At 36.8% G+C, this 21,616-nt stretch overlaps 2 protein-coding genes across 3 annotated transcripts; both read right to left on the reverse strand.

The window, feature by feature from the left end:
* Window positions 1–205: 205 nt before the first annotated feature.
* Window positions 206–19,619, reverse strand: LOC137049692 (oocyte zinc finger protein XlCOF6-like). Of its 2 annotated transcripts, none has more exons than XM_067428302.1 (3): window positions 19,503–19,619; window positions 4,874–5,009; window positions 206–1,733 (listed from the first exon to the last, which is right to left on the reverse strand). In XM_067428302.1, the coding sequence occupies exons 2-3, from the start codon at window positions 4,959–4,961 to the stop codon at window positions 310–312; spliced, it is 1,512 nt and encodes a 503-aa protein (XP_067284403.1). In that variant the 5' UTR covers window positions 4,962–5,009; window positions 19,503–19,619; the 3' UTR covers window positions 206–309. The 2 variants fall into 2 exon arrangements, with proteins under 2 accessions (XP_067284403.1, XP_067284402.1); XM_067428301.1 differs by lacking the exon at window positions 19,503–19,619 and adding an exon at window positions 5,553–6,020.
* Window positions 7,935–19,639, reverse strand: LOC137049687 (zinc finger protein 226-like). The gene is made up of 2 exons (XM_067428294.1): window positions 19,503–19,639; window positions 7,935–10,672 (listed from the first exon to the last, which is right to left on the reverse strand). The coding sequence occupies exons 1-2, from the start codon at window positions 19,591–19,593 to the stop codon at window positions 9,066–9,068; spliced, it is 1,698 nt and encodes a 565-aa protein (XP_067284395.1). The 5' UTR covers window positions 19,594–19,639; the 3' UTR covers window positions 7,935–9,065.
* Between the last annotated feature and the right edge of the window lie 1,977 nt (window positions 19,640–21,616).

The raw sequence follows: 21,616 nt of genomic DNA on the forward strand, positions 1-21,616 counted from the left end.
GGCTATGCACTTTCTGCCATCTTCCAATGTAAGACTCGTTAACGTTCAGCAGCGCCTGACAGTGCGACTCCTGTCCCTGAAGCCTGAGGTGCTACCTACCCCAGCCGTTTTTTTCTTTAATTTAAATATTAGGTTTTTTTTTTTACTGTTCGAATATATATTTGAATTTAGAATATTCGTTGACAGCCCCTACTGTTCAGAACAGAATATGATATGGCCCACATTTAAAAAAGGTCATGTGAACAGCTTCACAAAAACACACAAACATACTTGAGAGGGGAAAAAATACAATTTGGTCCACATTCATCATCATGGCTTTAATTTCACACAGATGGATGATTTCTGGTGCCATTTTAAATAGCTGGGCCATTTAAAATGCTTTCCACAAAAAGAACAAGAATAGGGTCTCACATCTGCGTGACTTTTCAAGTGTATCTTTAAATGTAACGGCAAAATGAATGTCTTTTTACACTGCTCACAATTAAATGGCTTTCCTCCTTGCAGGTCTTTTCTTAATTTTTTCTTTTTCTTAAACCTCTTGTCACACTTAGATCTTTGTAATTTGCTTTTAGAATGAGTAAGCAAATGGCATTTCAGGTCTCTATGATATTTGAAATTCCTCTCGCACCAAAGACACTTGTAAGGCCTCTCTCCAGTATGAACCCTTGAGTGAATGTCAAGGTTTCCTTTAACCGTGAAACTCTTTCCACACTGAAGACAGGTAAAAGGCTTCTCTCCAGTGTGAACTCTTAAGTGAATCTCAAGGTTTGCATTGTTTTTGAAAGTCTTTCCACAGTGATGGCACATGAAAGGCTTCTCTCCAGAGTGAGTTTCTACATGATTCTTAAGGTGCTTCTTGTCTGTGAAAATTCTTCCACATTGATGACATTTAAGACAGTTCTCTTTTGAGTGAATCTTCATGTGGTTATTAAGGATAATTGGAAATCTAAAACTTTTCCCACACTGATCACATCCAAACGGCTTCTCTCCAGTGTGAATTGACATATGGTTAGTAAGGGTTCCTTTATGTGTAAAACTCTTTTCACACTGGGGACATTTGTAAGGCTTTTCTCCAGTGTGAATTCTTGTGTGGCAGGTAAGGCTTGCTTTTTGAGAGAAACTTTTTCCACACTGTTGGCAGGTGTAAGGGCTCTCTCCAGTGTGAACTCTCATATGAACTTTCAGATTTCCTTTTCGAATGAAACTCTTTCCACACTGTTGGCAGGTGTAGGGGTTCTCTCCAGTGTGAATTCTCATGTGATCTTTAAGGCTTCCTTTTTGAGTGAAACTTTTTCCACACTGTTGGCAGGTGAATGGGGTCTCTTTAAAGTGAATTCTCATATGGATTTTCAGGTTTCCTTTTTGAGTGAAACTCTTTCCACATTGTTCACAAGTGAATGGGCTCTCTTTAGTGTGAACTCTCATGTGGGATTTAAGACTACCTTTTTGAGTGAAACTCTTTCCACACTGCTGGCAAGTAAATGGCTTCTCTCCAGTGTGAATTCTCATGTGGATTTGAAGGTTTTTATGTTTTATGAAACATTTTCCACAATATTCACAATTGATATTACTAAAAGTGTCTGTATTTTGAGCTCTTTTTCGTGACAAAGTCTTTCCATTCTGTGAGCAACTCGAGGATTTTTCTCCAGTTATTAAATCATGATGTTTCACATACAGATCTTTGACTTCCTTTTTAATGTCCTCTTGACTCTCCTCTTTCGGTACCATGAGATCTAAGGCAAAAGAGACAAATAATCCCAGTTTAATGTCACAAAGTGATACAATTCAAAATATTTAGACAATGCATTCAATACTCACTAAGCTAACTCTTCTCAATAGTGTTAAATCTTAGCTTTGTTTATGAAATGTACTTTCAAGCTGGGAATTACCAACTTTCTCTCATAAATAAAAAATACTGTTTGACCCAGAACTAGTCAGGTATAGAAAAATCTCAAATCTGCCAATTGTGTCTAAAATATTAAAAAAATGTTGTTCTCCCAACTTAAAAGTAATTCAAGAATTTCAGTCAGAATTTCAGTCAATTACATAATCATAACAGAGAAATTGTGCCCATTTAAGTTACAAATGACCTGCTTTAGGCATACAATCATAGCTTCATCTATATTTTAGTGCTATTAGATATTTTGTCAACATAGACCACAACATTATCTTGCATAACTTGAGCTTTATGTTGCCATTTGTGAACAAACAAAGTGGTAGTGGTCAGATAGATAGGGCCTGAACCATGCTAATGCTTGTGTAAATAAAAAGACATCTCATTAAACAAAAAGTATGGGGCACCACATGGCTCTGTATTAGCTCCTCTACTTTTCTCCTTGTATGTTTCCCATGAAAAACATTGACCATAAAAAAAAACACAAAACAGATTAACGTACTGTTGCCCTGTTTTCTAATTTTGATATTAACTCATCAGTTTATGTTCGTAGAACAGCCTTCTTCCACCTTGGAAGGTCAATAAATAAGATCTATTAGGTTAAAATTTTAATAGTTCAAATAAATACAATTATGTCAGCCAAATCTGATCATCACTTCTAACTGAATTATTGTTACATCCTAGGATGTGTCTGTTTGTTGCTGTGTCTGCCCGTTTCTTTTTTGTTCCTCTCCTTGTGACACAGGCTGACAGCTGTGTCTTCTTGCTATGTCCTAATTCTTTCCTTGACAGATTACTCTTTTTGTTACCTGTTGATGTTGACCCGACCCACCTGATTATTTATTTCTTTAAATGCCTTTGTTGTGGTCTTATTCAACATGACATCATGACTTTGCGTAAACATACTTTCTAAAGGCAAGTGGCGCGTTATCTATACGCATTGAGCTATCCGCTTGTATGTGTACGCCGTGTGATTCCGCGTGTATGTCTACGCCTAAGCGAACCATCATCTCCGCTTGTATGTCTACGCCATGTGATTCGGCGTGTATGTCTATGCCGTGTGATTCTGCCAACCTGATCTGACAGAATTAATATTTATAGCCTAATTTTATATTTTGGAGCAACTAACTCCACTCCTACCCTAAACCTACCCACTCTCAACAATATAAAACACGTAACAGGCAAATAAATGTACAGTCACATGTATTTATTGCAAAAACGGACCAAAAATAGTATAAAAGTATTAACTCATGTTGCATTCCAAGTCTTCTGAAGTCAGACGATATCTCCATGTGAAGAACAGAGTTGATCTTAATGTTTTAGTCGTTGAAATGTTTCGGCAATATTTGAAATGTATTAATCTTTGGCGGATGGACTCGATGTTACTGATCGCTTTTGGGGATTTTCTTCACACAAATCAATCGTTTGGCCTCGGAACAGTTGGAGTATTTGTACTTTCTGAATAAATTGTGCCTGCAGTCGTATCTGCCTGTTAGCCTGTTTTTTATAATACACAAATGGGTAGGTTTAGGGAAGAGTTTGAGTTACGCATTCAAAATGTGTCTGAATATGTGTGTGTCCACAAGGTAAATGGATTTATAAACATACTAAATTATGTTTTTTTGATAATGTAAAAATGCAGAATGTTTCTTGTGATGGGTAGGTTTAGCGGCTGTGTGTGTGTGAGATGGGTAGGTTTAGGGGTAGGGGCAGTGTAGGGGGGTAGAAAGAAACGGCGTTGATAAACACGCTAAAAAGCGATTATGCGTCTTTATAGCACGCCAAAATGGCATACGAATTGGCGTGTCATACATACGCCATTTCATGAGATCAGTCTGTCTTATTTTACAAAATAGAAGGCTTAAAGACTGAACAAAACATCTTCATTAAGGCTTTTTTTTAATGTACAAAAATGTAATAGATGCCCTGTTTCCCTTTCAGCAGGAGCACATGGACAGAAAAGAGGAGTTATACAAGTTGTTCGAGTTGACATTTGTAGATGCACAAGTCCAGTTTCAATAAAGACATGGAAAAGACAAATGAAACATGAAATCAAATAAATACTTGAATAAAATCATAGCTCATGAATGTAAAACATTTTCTGTTTGTTTGTAAAAAACTGGGACTTGATAAATCATAATTTGATTTATTGGTGTAATAATTGGTGTAATAATTCATAATTTCTCTGTTGTGTTTGTTCCAGCTGGAACAATTATATTTTCGTATTTCTCAGAGGACGATGTGTGCGGCCGACATACAGGTGTTATGAGAGCCCAGGCTTCTCTGATAGTGGCCTTTGGATCTTCTGCATTGTTGGGTCTGGCATATCGCAAAATAGACATTTTTCTGTTTGTTTTGCTTGCTTTTAATAAAGTGATAAAGCGAAGAAAACATGCAGTTAAGCAAAAAAGCAAAGCAGAGATAAGCCATAAGCTACTAATTCTCAAAAATGCATGTGGTAAAACAGCATTCACAGCATTTATTTTTCAAATTAACATTTTAGATGACCGTTTCCACTGCCACAGTTTTTCAAGATTATTTCCTTTAAAAAGCTAGTACTTCCAGAAGTAAAGGGCACACACTTACAGACAAGTTTAAAGTTTATCACCTACATGTTACAGTTTCAAGTTATTAGAAACTGTTGCATAATTAATTTATTTAAAAAAATATGGTTTTCAGTGTTTTCTATTCAGAAGTAGGGATTGAGTTTAATGTTTAAAAGATGCGTTTTGTTTAGGCTACTTCACGTTCAGGGGAAACAGATGATTAACCATGTGGGTTTAATGTTCGCTACATCAGAATTTATTCAGCAAATGTATTTTCATCTATTAATCTTTCTCAGTCAAAACTACCTCAAAAGCTTATTTAAGGGACAATTTAAGGAATTTTTTGGGCATTTCCATCACTCATTTCCTATGCGATACTTCAAACTGTGCATTAACAGGGTGATATTTTTATGACATAGCGACTGAAACCAACCTGTTTGTTCCTCAGTATCTTCTTGTTTCACTCTGAATGCTTCTTCTTCAATCTTCATTTCTTCACTCTCCTCTTTAATAAACGACATCTTTATAATAGTGTTACGTGGATCTCAGTTCCTTCACCAGGAGTTTTTCTGTGTATAGACATAATTGTCATTTTAAAATGAGAATAATTAACAGGAAGAAAAATGAATCTGTGATCAGTATCAGCACACTGAAAAAACTGAAACACAAAATACTAATTACATAGGAAGTTCATATTACATATATGGTTTAGATTTGGTATTTATTGATTTAGAGATTAACAGATTACAGTATTGTGAAACATTTGCCGTTGGTCAACTTACTAAAGTTCTCATTACACATGTTTTTTATTACACGTCTTTACAGCTCTGTGTCCCATTTCAGAATGATGCACAGCATTTGGTTTTAAATGACTCCTGAGTTTCCAAAAGTTCTGTTTCTCTCATCCGTTCTGGTCAGTGACCAATTCATGATATAACAGACCCGCATGTGTTGTGCCATTTGCGGATGCGTTTTATCAACAAAAAACGTTCTTTTATGATAAAGCATTACATTCAACAATAGATTATTAATTTTACATCTCTTGTAAAATGATTATTAAGTTTGCTGAACCATTTGTATCGATTTACAGTTTAAATATCTAAAATACAAACCTTTCTTCAGCCGAATTACATCCGATGCAGCAGCGCGGCGCCGATTTGTGACGTCATATCACGCCAAAATAAAAGTCCCCTTTCTAGCGCATTGCAGTCGGTGTGCATATAGCCTCCTATTGTGTTGTTTTGCAGTCAGGATATAAGATAATTTCTTAGTTATCTCTTACATGTGTACACAGTTACATGCATATGGAGGCTACACTGCCCCATTGCTAAATCCACAAGAGCTCAGTAATATATTGTAACCATACAAACATGGCTTTGGGAATATGGCCTCAAAGGGCAGCAAAGCATTGTGGGAATTGTTGTCTTAATCCCCATGAGACAAAAATACATTTTCTGTCCTTTCTCAGTCTAGAAGGCACCAAATTCAAAAAAATATTTTCACATTTCTACTACATTAATGACCCAGTTTAAATACATTAATCTCCCCAGTGCTGAAATACCCCTTAACTTCTTGAACAAATTGAGCTACAGTAGCTCGCCTGTTAAATTAGACCACACAGGCCAGCCTTCGCTCCCCACCAGCATTAATGACCCTGTTGCTAGATCACCACTGTTCCTTTCTTGTAGCACTTTTGATAGATACTGCTCCCGTTGTGTTCTTTATGGCGTCTAGATGAAGATATGGAGCAGAGACTGCGCAGCGAGTTGTGTTAACAGAGTTTAGTGATTTGAAGATAAGAAAACTTCAGAATAATGCCACAAAGTTCATTCATGAAGCTGTTTGAACAACACATGGTACATGCGCACTTTGGTCAGAATGGTAATGCAATTAATGTGTTTAACATCCATGTTTAATGTGATTAACCTGCTTACGCCACCTAGTTTATAGTTACATTAATGCATTTGGCAGACCCAAAGCGACTTACATTACATTTTAAGGTACACATTTTCACAGTCAGTTTAATGTGACTATGCTCATAATCGTGGTAACCATACGCATTAGTTTGATTGAAGTATTGCGTTTACATAAGGTAAAGCCTAATCGCAATATTATCAAAATTGTATTATAATCATATAATGAGGGAGCATGTAAACGTATTCATTCCTGCTTAATATATCCCACCCAATAATCAGTTATTCACTTTACCTGTCAGTGGTCATATTGTCTGTCACAGGTCATTATATGGCTGATTGTGTATATTATAAACTGGGTTAGTGGATAATTCAGCAGCAAAAGTAACTCCAGATTTAATTTTTTTTAAATGTATGAAATGTACACATTTGGTGGGGAGTAGGGGAAGGTTAAAAGGTTAGTTCACCCAAAAATTAATGACTCACCCTTATGTTGTTCCACACCTATAAGACCTCCGTTCATCTTCAACACACCGTTTAAGATATTTTATATTTAGTCCGACAGCGTATCTAAGTGTATGCACACTATACTGTCCATGTCCAGAAAGGGAATAAAAACATCATCAAAGTAGTCCATATGTGACATCAGTTGTTAGTTAGAATCTCTTGAAGCATCGAAAAGACATTTTGGCCCAAAAATAACAAAAACTACAACTTTATTCAGCATTGACTTCTATTCCGCATTTGTTTTCAAACCTCAAATAAAGATTCAAACGGTCATGAATCAGCGTATTGATTCATGATTTAGATTGCGTGTCAAACTGCTGAAATCATGTGACATGGCCGATCCGAATCATGAATCAAAACGCTGATTCATGACCATTTGAATCTTCATTTGAGGTTTCAAAACAAATGTGGAAGAGAAGACAACGCTGAATAAAGTCGTAGTTTTTTGTTATTTTTAGACCAAAATGTATTTTCGATGCTTCAATAGATTCTAATTAACCAACTGATGTCACATGGATTGGTCCTGTCTGATAGCTGATCCGGCAAAGTGGCAGTATCTGACTCGATACCTATACTAGTATTGAATCGATGCATCCCTATGCTAATGCAGTAGTTAACGACCCTGGCTATAGATTGACAAAAAAACGAAGAGTTCTGATTTCCTTCTGAAAGCAATGCAGTTTTTCCCCCAATATATTTATTTCAAAGTCTTATAGGATGTCTACCACAACTGCTCAATATTAAAAACTATAGCAAAAGGAGATAGGGTATTTCCACAGTCATTCATATGTACAAAGAAACCAAAATCAAGGCAAAGTATAAAAAGAGGAAATAACCAAAATAGAAGAATTTAACATGGCCGAATCACTGAACATTGCAGTCTTTTATGAACATTGAAGACAGAAATTTAATGTTATTTTATTTTTTATCATTATTTTCATAATTCATTTGTATAATGCATTCTGTAAAGTCAGACTGTGTTTGTTTGTACAAAGCCTGCAGTCTCCCTCTCATTTACTGAAGCTTTCGCGCCTCGATCGCCCCCCGGTGACCGGTCCCAGTATAGCCGCCCCTCTGTGTTTTCTAATGGACGCGAGGCAAACTAAATAATAAAATTACACTTTAAATATTTTTTCCCCAAAGTTAGTTTGTCACTGAAGGCAGTTATCATCACAATGATTTCATTTCAAGTGTTTGTTTTTAAAATAAGTTTATTTTTATTTAGTTATTTGATGCTATAAAAACGGGGGGTGTGACGTCATGATTGACAGCTGAGATTGACGTCTTCTCCGAGTGAAGTTGTCACTGAGGCACTAACTGACTTTTTTCAAAATTTTTGGGAGCAGATTGGAGCTTTAGCTTTAATTTCTACATTTCCATAACTGTTTATTTCACACCAACATAATTAATTGATCTGCATCTGCGAGAGTGTGGGCGGGCTTTTGATATCTTCCTGCTCTACTTCCTGCGCTCTACTGCGCAACTCCGGTCCCGAAATCGCTACTGTGCAGACTCGGCCCCAAGATGTCCGCGTCGTGCAGGCCGCCTGAAAGCTTCAAATCTGCCAAGCGGAAACGGTTGATGTCGAGTCGTCCATATTTTTTTACGGTCTATGGTTTGTACGTGTGTCCCAAGGAGAGGCATGAGTGAGGTATATTTGATTCAGGAATGTGCTAACATGTAACAGGTGGCATACATTGGGATATAGTTCTGCTGATGTATCGTTGACTATTCTTTATAAGGAAAGTGGATTGTGCAGCATGTGTAAGCATGAAGTGTACGTTCTATTTTAAACATAGGATGCATGTTCTACCTTCTAAGGAAATCTCTTCCTACTGAGTTCCTCTATATAACATCCAAATTTAGTAGTGCCCAGAAGACAACGGGACAACAACGGGAGAAGGAGACGATAACAATGATGAAGAAGGGAGAATGGTAGAGGAACAGAGGAATGGAGAAACAGAAACAGCTAGAATGAATAATGATTTTTCAATGTCTTTACTATGTCTGACATAAAAAAATAAATAAATTAGAGATCTCTTGGCGAAATTTCTGGTATCTGGTCCTGTGATTTAATCATAACGGAGACAAAGCTGTACATACAAATCAACAAACGTCATCTGTTTATACGAGTATATGATCTTGGCCACATTTAAAAGGTCATGTGAACAGCCTCACAAAAATAAAATACAATTTAGTCCACATTCATCTCCGGCATGAATGACTTAACTTTGATTTCACACAGATGGATAATTTATTGTGCCATTTTAAATAGCTGGGCCATTTAAAATGCTTTCCACAAAAAGAACAAGAATAGGGTCTCACATCTGCGTGACTTTTCAAGTGTATCTTTAAGTGTAACGGCAAAATGAATGTCTTTTTACACTGCTCACAATTAAATGGCTTTCCTCTTTGCAGGTCATTTCTTAAATTGCTCTTATTCTTAAACCTCTTGTCACACTTAGATCTTTGTAATTTGGTTTTAGAATGAGTAAGCAAATGGCATTTCAGGTCTCTATGATATTTGAAATTCCTCTCGCACCAAAGACACTTGTAAGGCCTCTCTCCAGTATGAACCCTTGAGTGAATGTCAAGGTTTCCTTTAACCGTGAAACTTTTTCCACACTGAAGACAGGTAAAAGGCTTCTCTCCAGTGTGAACTCTTAAGTGAATCTTAAGCTTTGCATTGTTTTTGAAAGTCTTTCCACAGTGATGGCACATGAAAGGCTTCTCTCCAATGTGAATTTCTACATGGTTCTCAAGGTCTTCCTTGTCTGTGAAACTTCTTCCACACTGATGACATTTAAAACTATTATTTTTTGAGTGAATCTTCATGTGGTTATTAAGGGTTACTGCAAATCTGAAACACTTTCCACACTGATCACATATGAACAGCTTCTTTCTCATGTGAATTAAAATATGGTAAACAAGGGTTCCTTTATGTGTAAAACTCTTTTCACACTGGGGACATTTGTAAGGCTTCTCTCCAGTGTGAGTTCTCATGTGCCTGTTAAGGGTTCCTTTTTGAGAAAAACGTTTTCCACAATGTTGGCAGGTGTAAGGGCTCTCTCCAGTGTGAACTCTCATATGGACTTTTAGGTTTCCTTTTCGAATGAAACTCTTTCCACACTGTTGGCAGGTGTAAGAGTTCTCTCCAGTGTGAATTATCATATGATTTTTAAGGCTTCCTTTTTGAGTGAAACGTTGTCCACACTGTTGGCAGGTGTAAGGGCTCTCTCCAGTGTGAACTCTCATATGAACTTTCAGATTTCCTTTTCGAATGAAACTCTTTCCACACTGTTGGCAGGTGTAGGGGTTCTCTCCAGTGTGAATTCTCATGTGGACTTTAAGGCTTCCCTTTTGACTGAAACTTTTTCCACACTGTTGGCAGGTAAATGGGGTCTCTTTAGTGTGAACTCTTATGTGGGATTTAAGACTACCTTTTTGAGTGAAACTCTTTCCACATTGTTCACAGGTGAATGGGCTCTCTTTAGTGTGAACTCTCATGTGGGATTTAAGACTACCTTTTTGAGTGAAACTCTTTCCACACTGCTGGCAAGTAAATGGCTTCTCTCCAGTGTGAATTCTCATGTGGATTTGAATGTTATGTTTTATGAAACATTTTCCACAATATTCACAAGTGATTTTACTAATTGTTTCTGTATTTTGAGCTCTTTTTCGTGACAAAGTCTTTTCATTCTGTGAGCAACTCGAGGATTTTTCTCCAGTTATTAAATCATGATGTTTCACATACATATCTTTGACTCCCTTTTTAATGTCCTCTTGGCTCTCCTCTTTCGGTACCATGAGATCTAAGGCAAAAAAGACAATCCCAGTTTAATGTCACAAAGTGACAATTCAAAACATTTAGACATTGCATTTAATACTCACTAAGCTAACTCAATATTGTTAACTCTTAGCGTTGTTTATGACATGTCGCAAATACTTTGAAGCTGGGAATTACCAAACCCCTCTCATACAAAAACAAAAACAACAGTTTGACCCAGAGCTAGTCAGGTATAGGCCGATATCAAATCTGCCAAATAACTTAAAATATTAGAAAATTATTGTTCTCTCAACTAAAAAGTACTTCAAAAATTTCAGTCAGGATGTAGGCCCCATCATAACAGAAAATTTGCATATTTAAGTTACACATTACCTGCTTTAGTCATCCAATCATGGCTACATCTACAAACCCGATTCCAAAAAAGTTGGGAGACTGTACAAATTGTGAACAAAAACAGAATGCAATGATCTGGAAGTTTCAATATTTTATTCAGAATACAACATTGATGCCATATTAAATGTTTAAACTGAGAAAATGTATACTTTTAAGGGTAAAAGTTGATTTTCAATTACATGGTATCAACACATCTCAAAAAAGTTGGTACAATGCCATGTTTACCACTGTGTAGTATCCCCTCTTATTTTATATATACTAAGGAGACAAGTTTCTCGAATAGGAATGTTGTCCCATTCATGTCTGATACAGGCTTCTAGTTGCTTAACTGTCTTAAGTCTTCTTTGTCATATCTTCCTCTTTATGATGCGCCAAATGTTTGGGAAAGATGCAACACGTTTTTCACACCTGGATTTGGGGATCCTCTGCCATTCCTCCTTCCAGATCCTCTCCAGTTCTGTCAGGTTGGATGGTAAACGTTGGTTGATAGCCATTTTCAGGTTTCTCCAGAGATGCTTAATTGGGTGTAAGTCAGGGCTCTGGCTGGGCCATTCAAAAACAGTCACAGAGTTGTTGTGAAGCCACTCCTTCATTAATTAATTAAGCTGTGTGCTTAGTTTCATTATCTTGTTGGAAGGTGAACCATCGGCCCAGTCTGAGGTCTTGAGCACTCTGGAGAAGGTTTTCTACCCTGTACTTGGCCGCATTCATCTTTCCCTCGATTGTAACTAGTCGTCCTGTCTCTGCAGCTGAAAAACACCCCCACAGCATGATGCTGCCACCACCATGCTTTACTGTTGGGACTGTATTGGACAGTTGATGAGCAGTGCATGGTTTTCTACACACATACAGCCTAAAATTAAGGCCAAAAAGTTATATATTGGTCTAATCAGACAGGGGAATCTTATTTCTCACCATCTTGGGAGCCCTTCAGGTGTTTTTTAGTGAACTCCATGCAGACTTTCATGTGTCTTGCACTGAAGAGAGGCTTCCGTTTGGCCACTCACATAAATCCCAGACTGGTGGAGGGCTGCAGTGATGGTTGACTTTCTACAACTTTCTCCCATTTCCTGACTGCATCTCTGGAGCTCAGCCACAGTGATCTTTGGGTTCTTCTTTACCTCTCTCACCAAGGCTCTTCTCCCCCGATAGCTCAGTTTGGCTGGACGGCCAGCTCTAGGAAGTTTTCTGGTCACCCCAAATATCTTCCATTTTAGGATTATGAAGGCCACTGTGCTCTTAGGAACCTTAAGTGCAGCAGAATATTTTTGTAACATTGGCCAGATCTGAGCCTTGCCACAATTCTGTCTCTGAGCTATTCAGGCAGTTCCTTTGACCTCATTTGCTCTGACATGCACTGTGAGCTGTAAGTTCTTATATAGACTGGTGTGTGGCTTTCCTAATCAAACTTCCAATCAGTATAATCAAACACAGCTGGACTCAAATACAGGTATAGAACCATCTCAAGGATGATCAGAATAAATTAACAGCACCTGAGTTAAATATACGAGTGTCACAGCAAAGGGTCTGAATACTTAGGACCATGTGATATTTTAGTTTTTCTTTTTAAATAAATCTGCAAAAATGTCAACAATTCTGTGGGGTTTTTTTTGTCAATATGGGGTGCTGTGTGTACATTAATACGACAAAGAATGAAAAATTTAAGGGGGTCTGAATACTTTCCGTACCCATTGTATGTACAGTTAACTTTTCCGGCCACTTATTGCTACCTGTCCCAACTTTTTTTAGAATATGTAGCTCTCATTAAATCCAAAATAAGCCAAGATTTGGCACGCCGTTTCAAAATGTTTCACTTTCAACATTTTATATGTTATCTATATTCTATTGTGAATAAAATATAAGTTTATGAGATTTGTAAATGATTGCATTCCCTTTGTGTTCACAATTTGTACAGTGTCCCAACTTTTTTGGAATCAGGTTTGTACTTTGATATTCCTGTTTATGTTTGTAGAACAGTCTTTTTCCACATTGGAAGGTAGTGGTGTAACAGATCACAAAACTCATGGTTCGGATCACATTACGGATTACGAGTCACGGATCGGATCATTTTTCGGATCAGAAAAAAGGGGAGGAGACAAGTTTTATTTCTTTCCATTTATTAGATGAAAATTTTGGTGTTCACAAAAATAATCACCCACAATGTGCCTGTATGGCTCTTTAATAAAAATGTGTATCTAGTATCTAGTCTAATTGCTCAAAGTATTGCAGATCATAACTACTTACTTATTTTAAGGTTTTACATTTCAATAAATATTTAGACATATATATTAATAATAATAATAATTAAAGCTGCAAGCAGCATTTAGCGGGGTTCAAGCTTTTAAGGCCTTTTAAGCACAGAGGCATTAAAGACATTAAGTTTATTTATACTGAAATAATAGATGGAAAAGTCCATTTACAGCCAATATAGGCAATTTACCATACACTGATAAAAATGACTTTGTGGTATGGTAAAATCTATTACATTAATTCATGTAATTACTACATTGTAAAATCAAGTTTAAGTTGGAACTATATATCTTAGGTAAAATGTACAGTCCATTCATGTAATAACTTAACTGAGAAAAAAAGAGGGAATTTTATCATATATTTACAAATAATATTTAATGTTTTATAGTCACAGCACATGCACCTACAATATTAAGTAAAGTTAAATCTGAAAAGCAAAGTGCATTTGAAAATGCGCACAGATTTTTCGCAAAGATCCCACTTGTTCAGTGGTGGCAGAGATGGTCATTTCGGGATGTTGCTTTTTATGTGGCTGACTTATTCTCAATAAGTTTTGACTTTTAACTGAACGTGAGTTGTAATCACAATAACGATAGCTAAAGCTACATAAGCTCCTATTGAGAATTAAGAGAGTTTTTTTTATGTCACCATTATGGCGATTAGTGTTTTCTTTAGTTGGGCAGTTTGATGACTTTTTAATGTTAATGTTTCTCTCATTGCTGTATCTGGGTTTGTTATGGCAAGAAAAGCAGAGAAAACACGATCAGATGCTTTTGGCCGCTTGATGATCAGAATATGATCATTGTGTAGTGGCTTAATTCACCAATCTTATACCTGAGTATGAGCAATATACTATTAACCTTGTTTTATTCTAGAAAAGATCCATCACAGTTTTAACCAGAAAAGTTAAATACGTTTTATAACAGACTGTACACTAAGCACTTTGAACTCCTGCAAGCTTTTCTCACACACAGATATAAAGATTCAGCCTAAGAATCTCAACAATGGTGACATGCTTCCTGCCATAATGCATTCTGGGGGCATCATGCAAAACTCAGAAATATCAACAATGTTCACTTGGGTTTGTAATTGGATGCAATGGTAATCTGAGTGAAACTTACAATCTATAGATGAGTATTGCCAGTACAATTTACTTGTGTATTTTACATAAAAAATAAGTGGTTCTAGTAAGTAAATATTACTTAGAATACCCCGAGTAAATATTACAAGCGCTTTTTGTGTGGAAAAAGTTGCCTAGCTTTTTTTAAGTAAATGTCACTCCAAATGTTTTTCAGTGTAGGAAATGTATGGTTTTTAAAGTTTTTTTCAGTTATAGTGCTACCTATTGTCTGATCTCTTTAAAAACATTGCATGCTTCATCAGCATGTTATGCCACATGTACCCAACAATTTTCGTGAAGTTTTGAGTTTTCCCTTAGGATTTATAGGCTTTTGAGTGTATTTTGCCACACCTCTTTTTGAAATGGCCCTGTTATAGCCATTCAAATGCAAAAGTTCAACTTTTTTTGATAGTTATTGATCTAAAGAGTCCAAAGAAATGTCCTAGACTGGTTTGGTTCTGATCGGGCAAAAAACCAGGGACAAGTTCACAAAAGTAGGTTTTTAACATAATTACAAATATTTAATTAACGATTTGATTGACAGCAATGGCCCCAGAGGCAAAGTTGTTCACCATGAGGAGATCTGTTATATGATATGCAATATTTTGCGGATGTGTGCAACACCACGTGATTACAGAGCCATAAACATAATAGGTGCTCAAATTTCATTGGCCTATGGCGGTCATGTTTTTTGAGATACGCCAATGTCCTCATAGACCTAAATGGTAGCTTGGGCCAAGACACCGCACACCAATTTTCAAGTCAATCGGACTAGTGGTCGTGTGGTTATAGCCGTTTTTGTGTTTTTTTCATGTTATAGCGCCACCAAGTGGACAATCATCGCAATTTTTTTCAAGTGACCGAAGTATGAGCTCATAGACATGTGACCCAACTTTTGCGAAAATATCTCTTTCCATGCACAAGTTATAGTCATTTTCGTAAAAGTGGCCCCCGACCAGTTGAACATTTTGGTTCCGCTTAGCGATTAAGAATTGGACAATTGAATTTTTTTCATAATTATTAAAAGTCTCCCTCCAAAGAACATTTCTACAGTGGTTTGGTTCCAATCAGGGAAAAGATGTGGGAGAAGTTTACAAAAGTAGGTATTTCAAAAAAAACAAAATATCTCGAAATTGGCGCCTGAAGGGCGAGGCAATCCGAGGCATGCGTTTTGTCCGTCCCGAGCCAAGGATTCCAACGACATAAGACACTTGAGCCCACGCCTAACGGTTAAGGAGTTATGAGCCGTTTCGTACTTTTGCTCGCTGTAGCGCCCCTGTCAGGCCGATCGGGGCGTGCCTCGGTGGCGTAGGTAGTCGGTGTGAGTACCACCAGCCCTGAAAGTTTCAAGTCTCTGCGACTTACGGTTTGGTCTGCCTGATGAGTTTTAGATGGAGAATGATGCATCATGGGAAAATTAACAATAACAATAGGGTTTCAGCCTTCAGGCTTGAACCCCTAATAAAAAGGGCATAAAAAGAGCCTTAAAAGGCCTATAAAAAAACAACGATAGGGTCTGAGAACTTGATTTCCGGGCTGCTGGTTACAAAAACTTTATCAAGCGTTTTGACATGCCCATCGGGGTGAAAAATGTCGATTTTCATATTTTCAGCTCATTTATCATGCGAATGTGGTGCTTTTTTTAACCTTTAAAACTGTAAAACCTCTACCGATGGCCCGATCTCCGTAAAAGTTTGCACGCTTCTTTGGGATAATATGGCGCACGTCCTCAGCCGATTTGGTGAAGTTTTGCGCAGAGCAGACCCTTTTTCGGTCATTTAAAGGTCGTTTTGCACAGAATAATATGGAGCATTTTTCCCCTTTATAAGAGTTGAAGCACCATTAAAGTCTGCCAGCTTCTTTAGCATCACGTGACGCATGCGCACGCTTGATTTGGTGAAGCTGTATGCAAATCAGGCAGGAAGAGGGCCGCTCTCAGCCATTGAATGGGATTTTCCATAGAAATGCATCATTTTGACAGCTTTTTAGTTGCTATAGCGCCACCGAGTGAGCTCTTACATAGGCGTGCTGAGTTTGGTGAAAATATCTCGTTCCGTTGACGAGTAATAGCCAATTGAGTAAAAGGGGCCCCTCCCACCTCAAACGTTTTGGCGGCCCTTAGGGACCGTGAACCCAAATTTGCACTTTTTTAAAAATAATTATTGACATTCAGACTCCAGAGAATCTGGCTGCGCTGGTTTGGTTCCGGTCGGGCCAAAAACCTAGGACTAGTTCGCAAAAGTAGGTTTTTGGAAAATGCCAAAATTCCCGAAATTTTTCCCAGGGTGACGAGGCAATCCGAGGCATGCGTTTTGTCCGTCCCGAGCCAAGGATTCCAACGATATAAGACACTTGAGCCCACGCCTAACGGTTAAGGAGTTATTAGCCGTTTCATACTTTTGCTCGCTGTAGCGCCCCCGTCAGGCCGATCGGGGCGTGCCTCGGTGGCGTAGGTAGTCGGTGTGAGTACCACTAGCCCTGAAAGTTTCAAGTCTCTGTGACTTACGGTTTGGTCTGCCCGATCATTTTTAGATGGAGAATGATGCATCATGGGAAAATTAACAATAACAATAGGGTTTCAGCCCTTCAGGCTTGAACCCCTAATAATAATAATAGATTTAATTTACAATGCACTTTTCATTCCGAAGAATCTCAAAGTGCAAAACACTAGATTTCTTTAAATGTGTAATTTAAAATATTAATAACTTACATCCTAATATTTTCAATGATACTTATATAAGCACAAACAAGTGAATATTAAATTAATGAGCAAATATAAGCTAGATAAGCTAAATATAACCCAAGAAAAGTTTAAAATAGAAACTTATTTTTCCTTATATGTACAATATGAATTGATACTGCTCCAAATCAATACATTTAGCAAAGTTGCATTCAACAAAAATCATTCATCAAGTGTATTTTGTCCTGTAATTATGCACATTTAACCAATATTTGAGATGTGTGAAACACTATTTGACTGAAATGGTATTAGAAATAATCCCAGAAATAATTTATTTAAAAAAAAGACTAATATGTTTTAACTAAAACTTGACTAAGATACATTTCCTCTTGACTAAATCTAGATTAAAATTACAAGACTTTTAGTCGACTAAAACTTGACTAAATAAAAAAAGATATGTGACTGACTAAATATGACTAAAACTAACAAGGACATTTAGCACAAAACTAAGACTAAATTAAAAATAGGCGACAAAATGAACACTACACAGAAGTTAACTAAAAGATAATCAATGTTTTAAGACTTTAGAGATATTTTGATTAATGTGTGATGGGTGTGGTGTGTCTTTGGCCAAATTGTTTTCTACCTCCTGCTGTCAGTACAGGTCTATAGGACTTGATTAATGCAAATTCCCATTGTGAACTCATGTTTACATTTGAAAGAATTTAGCATCTTGGTCTGGGTATTTACCATAATCAACCATGATCAACTCTTAACGAGCGCTGAGTTATTACTACCGCCCGTCGGCGCCACCAAGCCGCGAAAAAACCTTTGAAGTGGATGTATTATCTCGGCAAAGGAGAAGTGCTTACTAACACATATTTAGCCTTTTGTGTACATAGAAAGTCTTAGATTTGGGCTTGCTATTCAGAGGATCTATTTCCCAGAGGCAATTGCGGTTTGATTTCAATTCATTGTGTAGCCCTAATCGAAGTATATTCAATTTATGTCAAGTATCCATAAAGGCACAGGAAAAAGACAGATAATAAATAAAATAAAAATACTCTATTAAAATCAAAGCTTGTGAAAGTAAACATGTTTCTGTTTGTTTGTAAATAACTGGGATTTGATCATTCATAATTTTGTAACCAGTAACATAATTCTGTAACCAGTGTAATAATTGATAATATCTTTGTAGTGTTTGTTCCAACTGGAACAATTGTATTTTCGTGTATCTCAGAACTTTAATCTTTTTTGTAAATTGAGGAATTTATTTTGCGAAATCTGGCGTTTCAGTCACTCATTTCTGATGCAATACTTCAAAATGTGCATAAACAGGTTGATGTTGAAGGGGGGGATTCTGAAATCCACTGCCGCTTCAATATACCTGTATATATTTATATCCTAATTAACTTCATAATCAAAACTTTAATCAATATTTATCCTATATTATTATAAGGATTCTATCCAGTTATGATTTTGTTTTAGTTTCTTGTTTTCTAAAGTGTGTATTTGGTCTCTGAGGAGTGACTGAGGGTCTGGCCTAGAGATGTGTGATGTGTCACTAAACACTGGCAACAAGGGCGTGTGTTTGGATTTGAGGAATCACACACCCCTAACATGTCAGGAGTGCAGTAACAGCGTTTGCTCACTTAGCCCCGGATCCAGATATGAAATATGGATTTGTCTTTCATTTAATTTATTATGTTTTATTCCTTTTATATTTCCTTTTACTAAAACACTAAAGACTCAAGATGAATATTGCCTGTACTATTGTTTGTCCCTCTCACTAAAAGAAAGCACATGTTATCAGTATGTTTTGGTAAGAACTGGTTAGAACTGGAGCTTAATCAGCTCCAACCTTGGAGAGACTGTGTATCTGTGTATGTGCGAAATATTCTATGTTACAGATCAGAATGGTGTTCAATGGGCACCCTAAGAGATGGGTGGACTTGTTGTTCTGGGCAAGCTGGCGCCTGCTGCAGATCTGGAAGGTCACTACGGGCCTAATTTTGGGTGAGAGCATCAACAAGTGACACGTCAGTGGAAACGTGCATCAGATTAACTGACTCGAGTGGAAATTTACCATGACTGTGCATTGTCTCTGAGCCAATCAGAAGCATCCACATTGCAGTAATGACGTGGATAAGACCTTGAAAACGGTATAACTGTTGGGACAATTGTATGTACGATAGGGCGAAGCAACGAGACGGTGAGAGAGGGAGCGCGGCCTACGAACTCCTTGTGAGACTTGAAGCTGGCTTCTGCTTTGAAACTGCAAACTATTCTTAAGTAAATTTTTCTTTTATTTAATTGGAATCCTGACTCTGTCTTCATTTCTTCACTACTGGTCCTGGGTCATAAGCTGTTAACCCCTAACAATGTTTTAATGACATAGCTACTAAAACCAACCTGTTTGTTCCTCCGTATCTTCTTGTTTCACTCTGAATGTTTCTTCTTCTTCAGTCTTCATTTCTTCACTTTCCTCTTTAATAAACGCCATCTTTATAAGTGTCACATGGATCTCAGTTCATTCACCAGGAGTTTTTCTGTGTGTATAGATATAATTGTCATGTTTAAGATGAGAATAATTAACAGGAAGAAAAATAAATCCAAACTAAATCAGTGTCAGCACAGTGAAAAAACACACACACTACAAAGCATTATACAAAACATACAATTACAAGATCTTATTACATATGGTTTAGATTTGGTATAATTTTTTTGGGTTATAATCGGATTTTGAAAACATTTGGCAGCAGGGCCGTGCACAGGGGGGTGGCTCGGTGGCTAGAGCCACTGCCCTTCATCGGCTAAGTTGCCTCTCTTGCCCCCTTCCCTTCCTCACCCCCAGAGGATTAAAAATTCACTAATTCCGACAATCCGTTCTGTTCTGTTCCGCACTCCGCAGCATTGCTCAAAGTCTGTGGCTGTGTCTGCTCTCTATGGCAGTGGTTCGCAAACTTTTCCTGGAGGCACCCCTGCCCTGCACATTTTGTATGTCTCCCTTATCTGACACACCCAATTTAGTTCTTGCAGTCTCTGCTAATGAGGTGATGAGTTGAATCAGGCGTGATAAATGAGGGAGAAACACAAAATGTTCAGGGCTGGGGTGCCTCCAGGACAGGTTTGAAAACCACTGCTCTATGGAGACGACAGTTCCAGAATGTCGTCCCATTAACAGGTATATTACAAACTACAATCCACATAACAGACAGCGGTTGATCTGTGGAATTAGTAGTTTGATAGTTTTAACATTGCAAAACATGGATTCAAAGCTCCAGCATGCCAGCGTGTATATCGTCATATACTGTACTGAATAGCTGACAGTTTGACACTCTTTAACTCCTGTAAAATATATTTCCAATTATAATCAATTTTATGAGTCAATACTAGTATCTATAACATATGCCATATTTATGATATTTGATTTAGACCATATAAATTGTATTCACACATTAAAAAAGGTAATAAAGGCTATTATAAACATAAATGAGTTGTATTAGGGTACAATGGGGCTAAAGGGTAAAGTTCATACTTTAGAAAAGTTTGCAGTATTTTCTATTTATTTTGATTAATAAAATAACTCATTATTGTTTAGTAAATATTAAAATGTTATATATATAAAAAAATAAAGTACAGAAGCAATTTTTAAGTAAATAACCAGAAAACACTGAATGAATGAGATACCACAATAATGTAATGAAGTTTTACAGTAGTAACAACTAAATTGTTTGACATGATTATCATCATATTTATCATATTTTATAACACCTAACTTAATATTTTATTATAACCATGTTAAATCAATCAGCTGTGGAAAAACTTTTGCGTATGATTTACAAAAATCATAAACAAGACCTTTGTTTCAAAATATATTCATTTATTTAAATGATTCTCATTTACTACTTAAATCTCCAATAAAAAAAAAAAAATAAGAGATCACATTAGCGCAGAATCAACTTTTTGGAAGCATAATTACAACAACATAAATTGAATTGGCACTAAAGCCTAACAATTGTATTTACAGTATGATTGTAATAGGTTTGTTATTCAGTGACCAATTCATTGACGTTATATAACATTTGCGGATGCGTTTTATCAACAAAAATAACGTTCTTTAATGATAAGCATTACAGTGTTACATTCAACAATAGATCATTAATTTTACATTTCTTGTAAAATGATTATAAAGTTAACTGAACAGTTTGTGTCGATTTAAACAATTTAAATATCTTAAATACAAACCATTCTTCAACCGAAGTACACCCGATGCAGCAGCGCGTCGCCGATTTGCGACGTCATATTATCGCCCCAAAATAAAAGTCCTTTTTTTTTAGCGCATTGCCGCCTGTGTGCTATCGCCTCCTACTGTGCTGTTATGCACTCGGGATTTACTTACGTGTACATTTCATATACACATTACGTTACACTGCCCCAAATATAAATTCTCAAGAGCTCAGGAATACATTGTAACACAAAACAAAAAAACAGACAAAAAAAATCAATAGGTTGCTGCTAAAATC

The sequence above is a fragment of the Pseudorasbora parva genome, chromosome 20, assembly GCF_024679245.1.
Source record: "Pseudorasbora parva isolate DD20220531a chromosome 20, ASM2467924v1, whole genome shotgun sequence".
NCBI lineage: Eukaryota > Metazoa > Chordata > Actinopteri > Cypriniformes > Gobionidae > Pseudorasbora > Pseudorasbora parva.

Coding starts and splice junctions, on each gene's coding strand:
- LOC137049692 (XM_067428302.1), bottom strand. CDS start 4,961: ATGTCGTTTATTAAAGAGGAGAGTGAAGAAATGAAGATTGAAGAAGAA. Junction 1,734..4,873: donor AGATACTGAGGAACAAACAG/GTTGGTTTCAGT, acceptor CTTTTGCCTTAG/ATCTCATGGTACCGAAAGAG.
- LOC137049687 (XM_067428294.1), bottom strand. CDS start 19,593: ATGGCGTTTATTAAAGAGGAAAGTGAAGAAATGAAGACTGAAGAAGAA. Junction 10,673..19,502: donor AGATACGGAGGAACAAACAG/GTTGGTTTTAGT, acceptor TTTTTGCCTTAG/ATCTCATGGTACCGAAAGAG.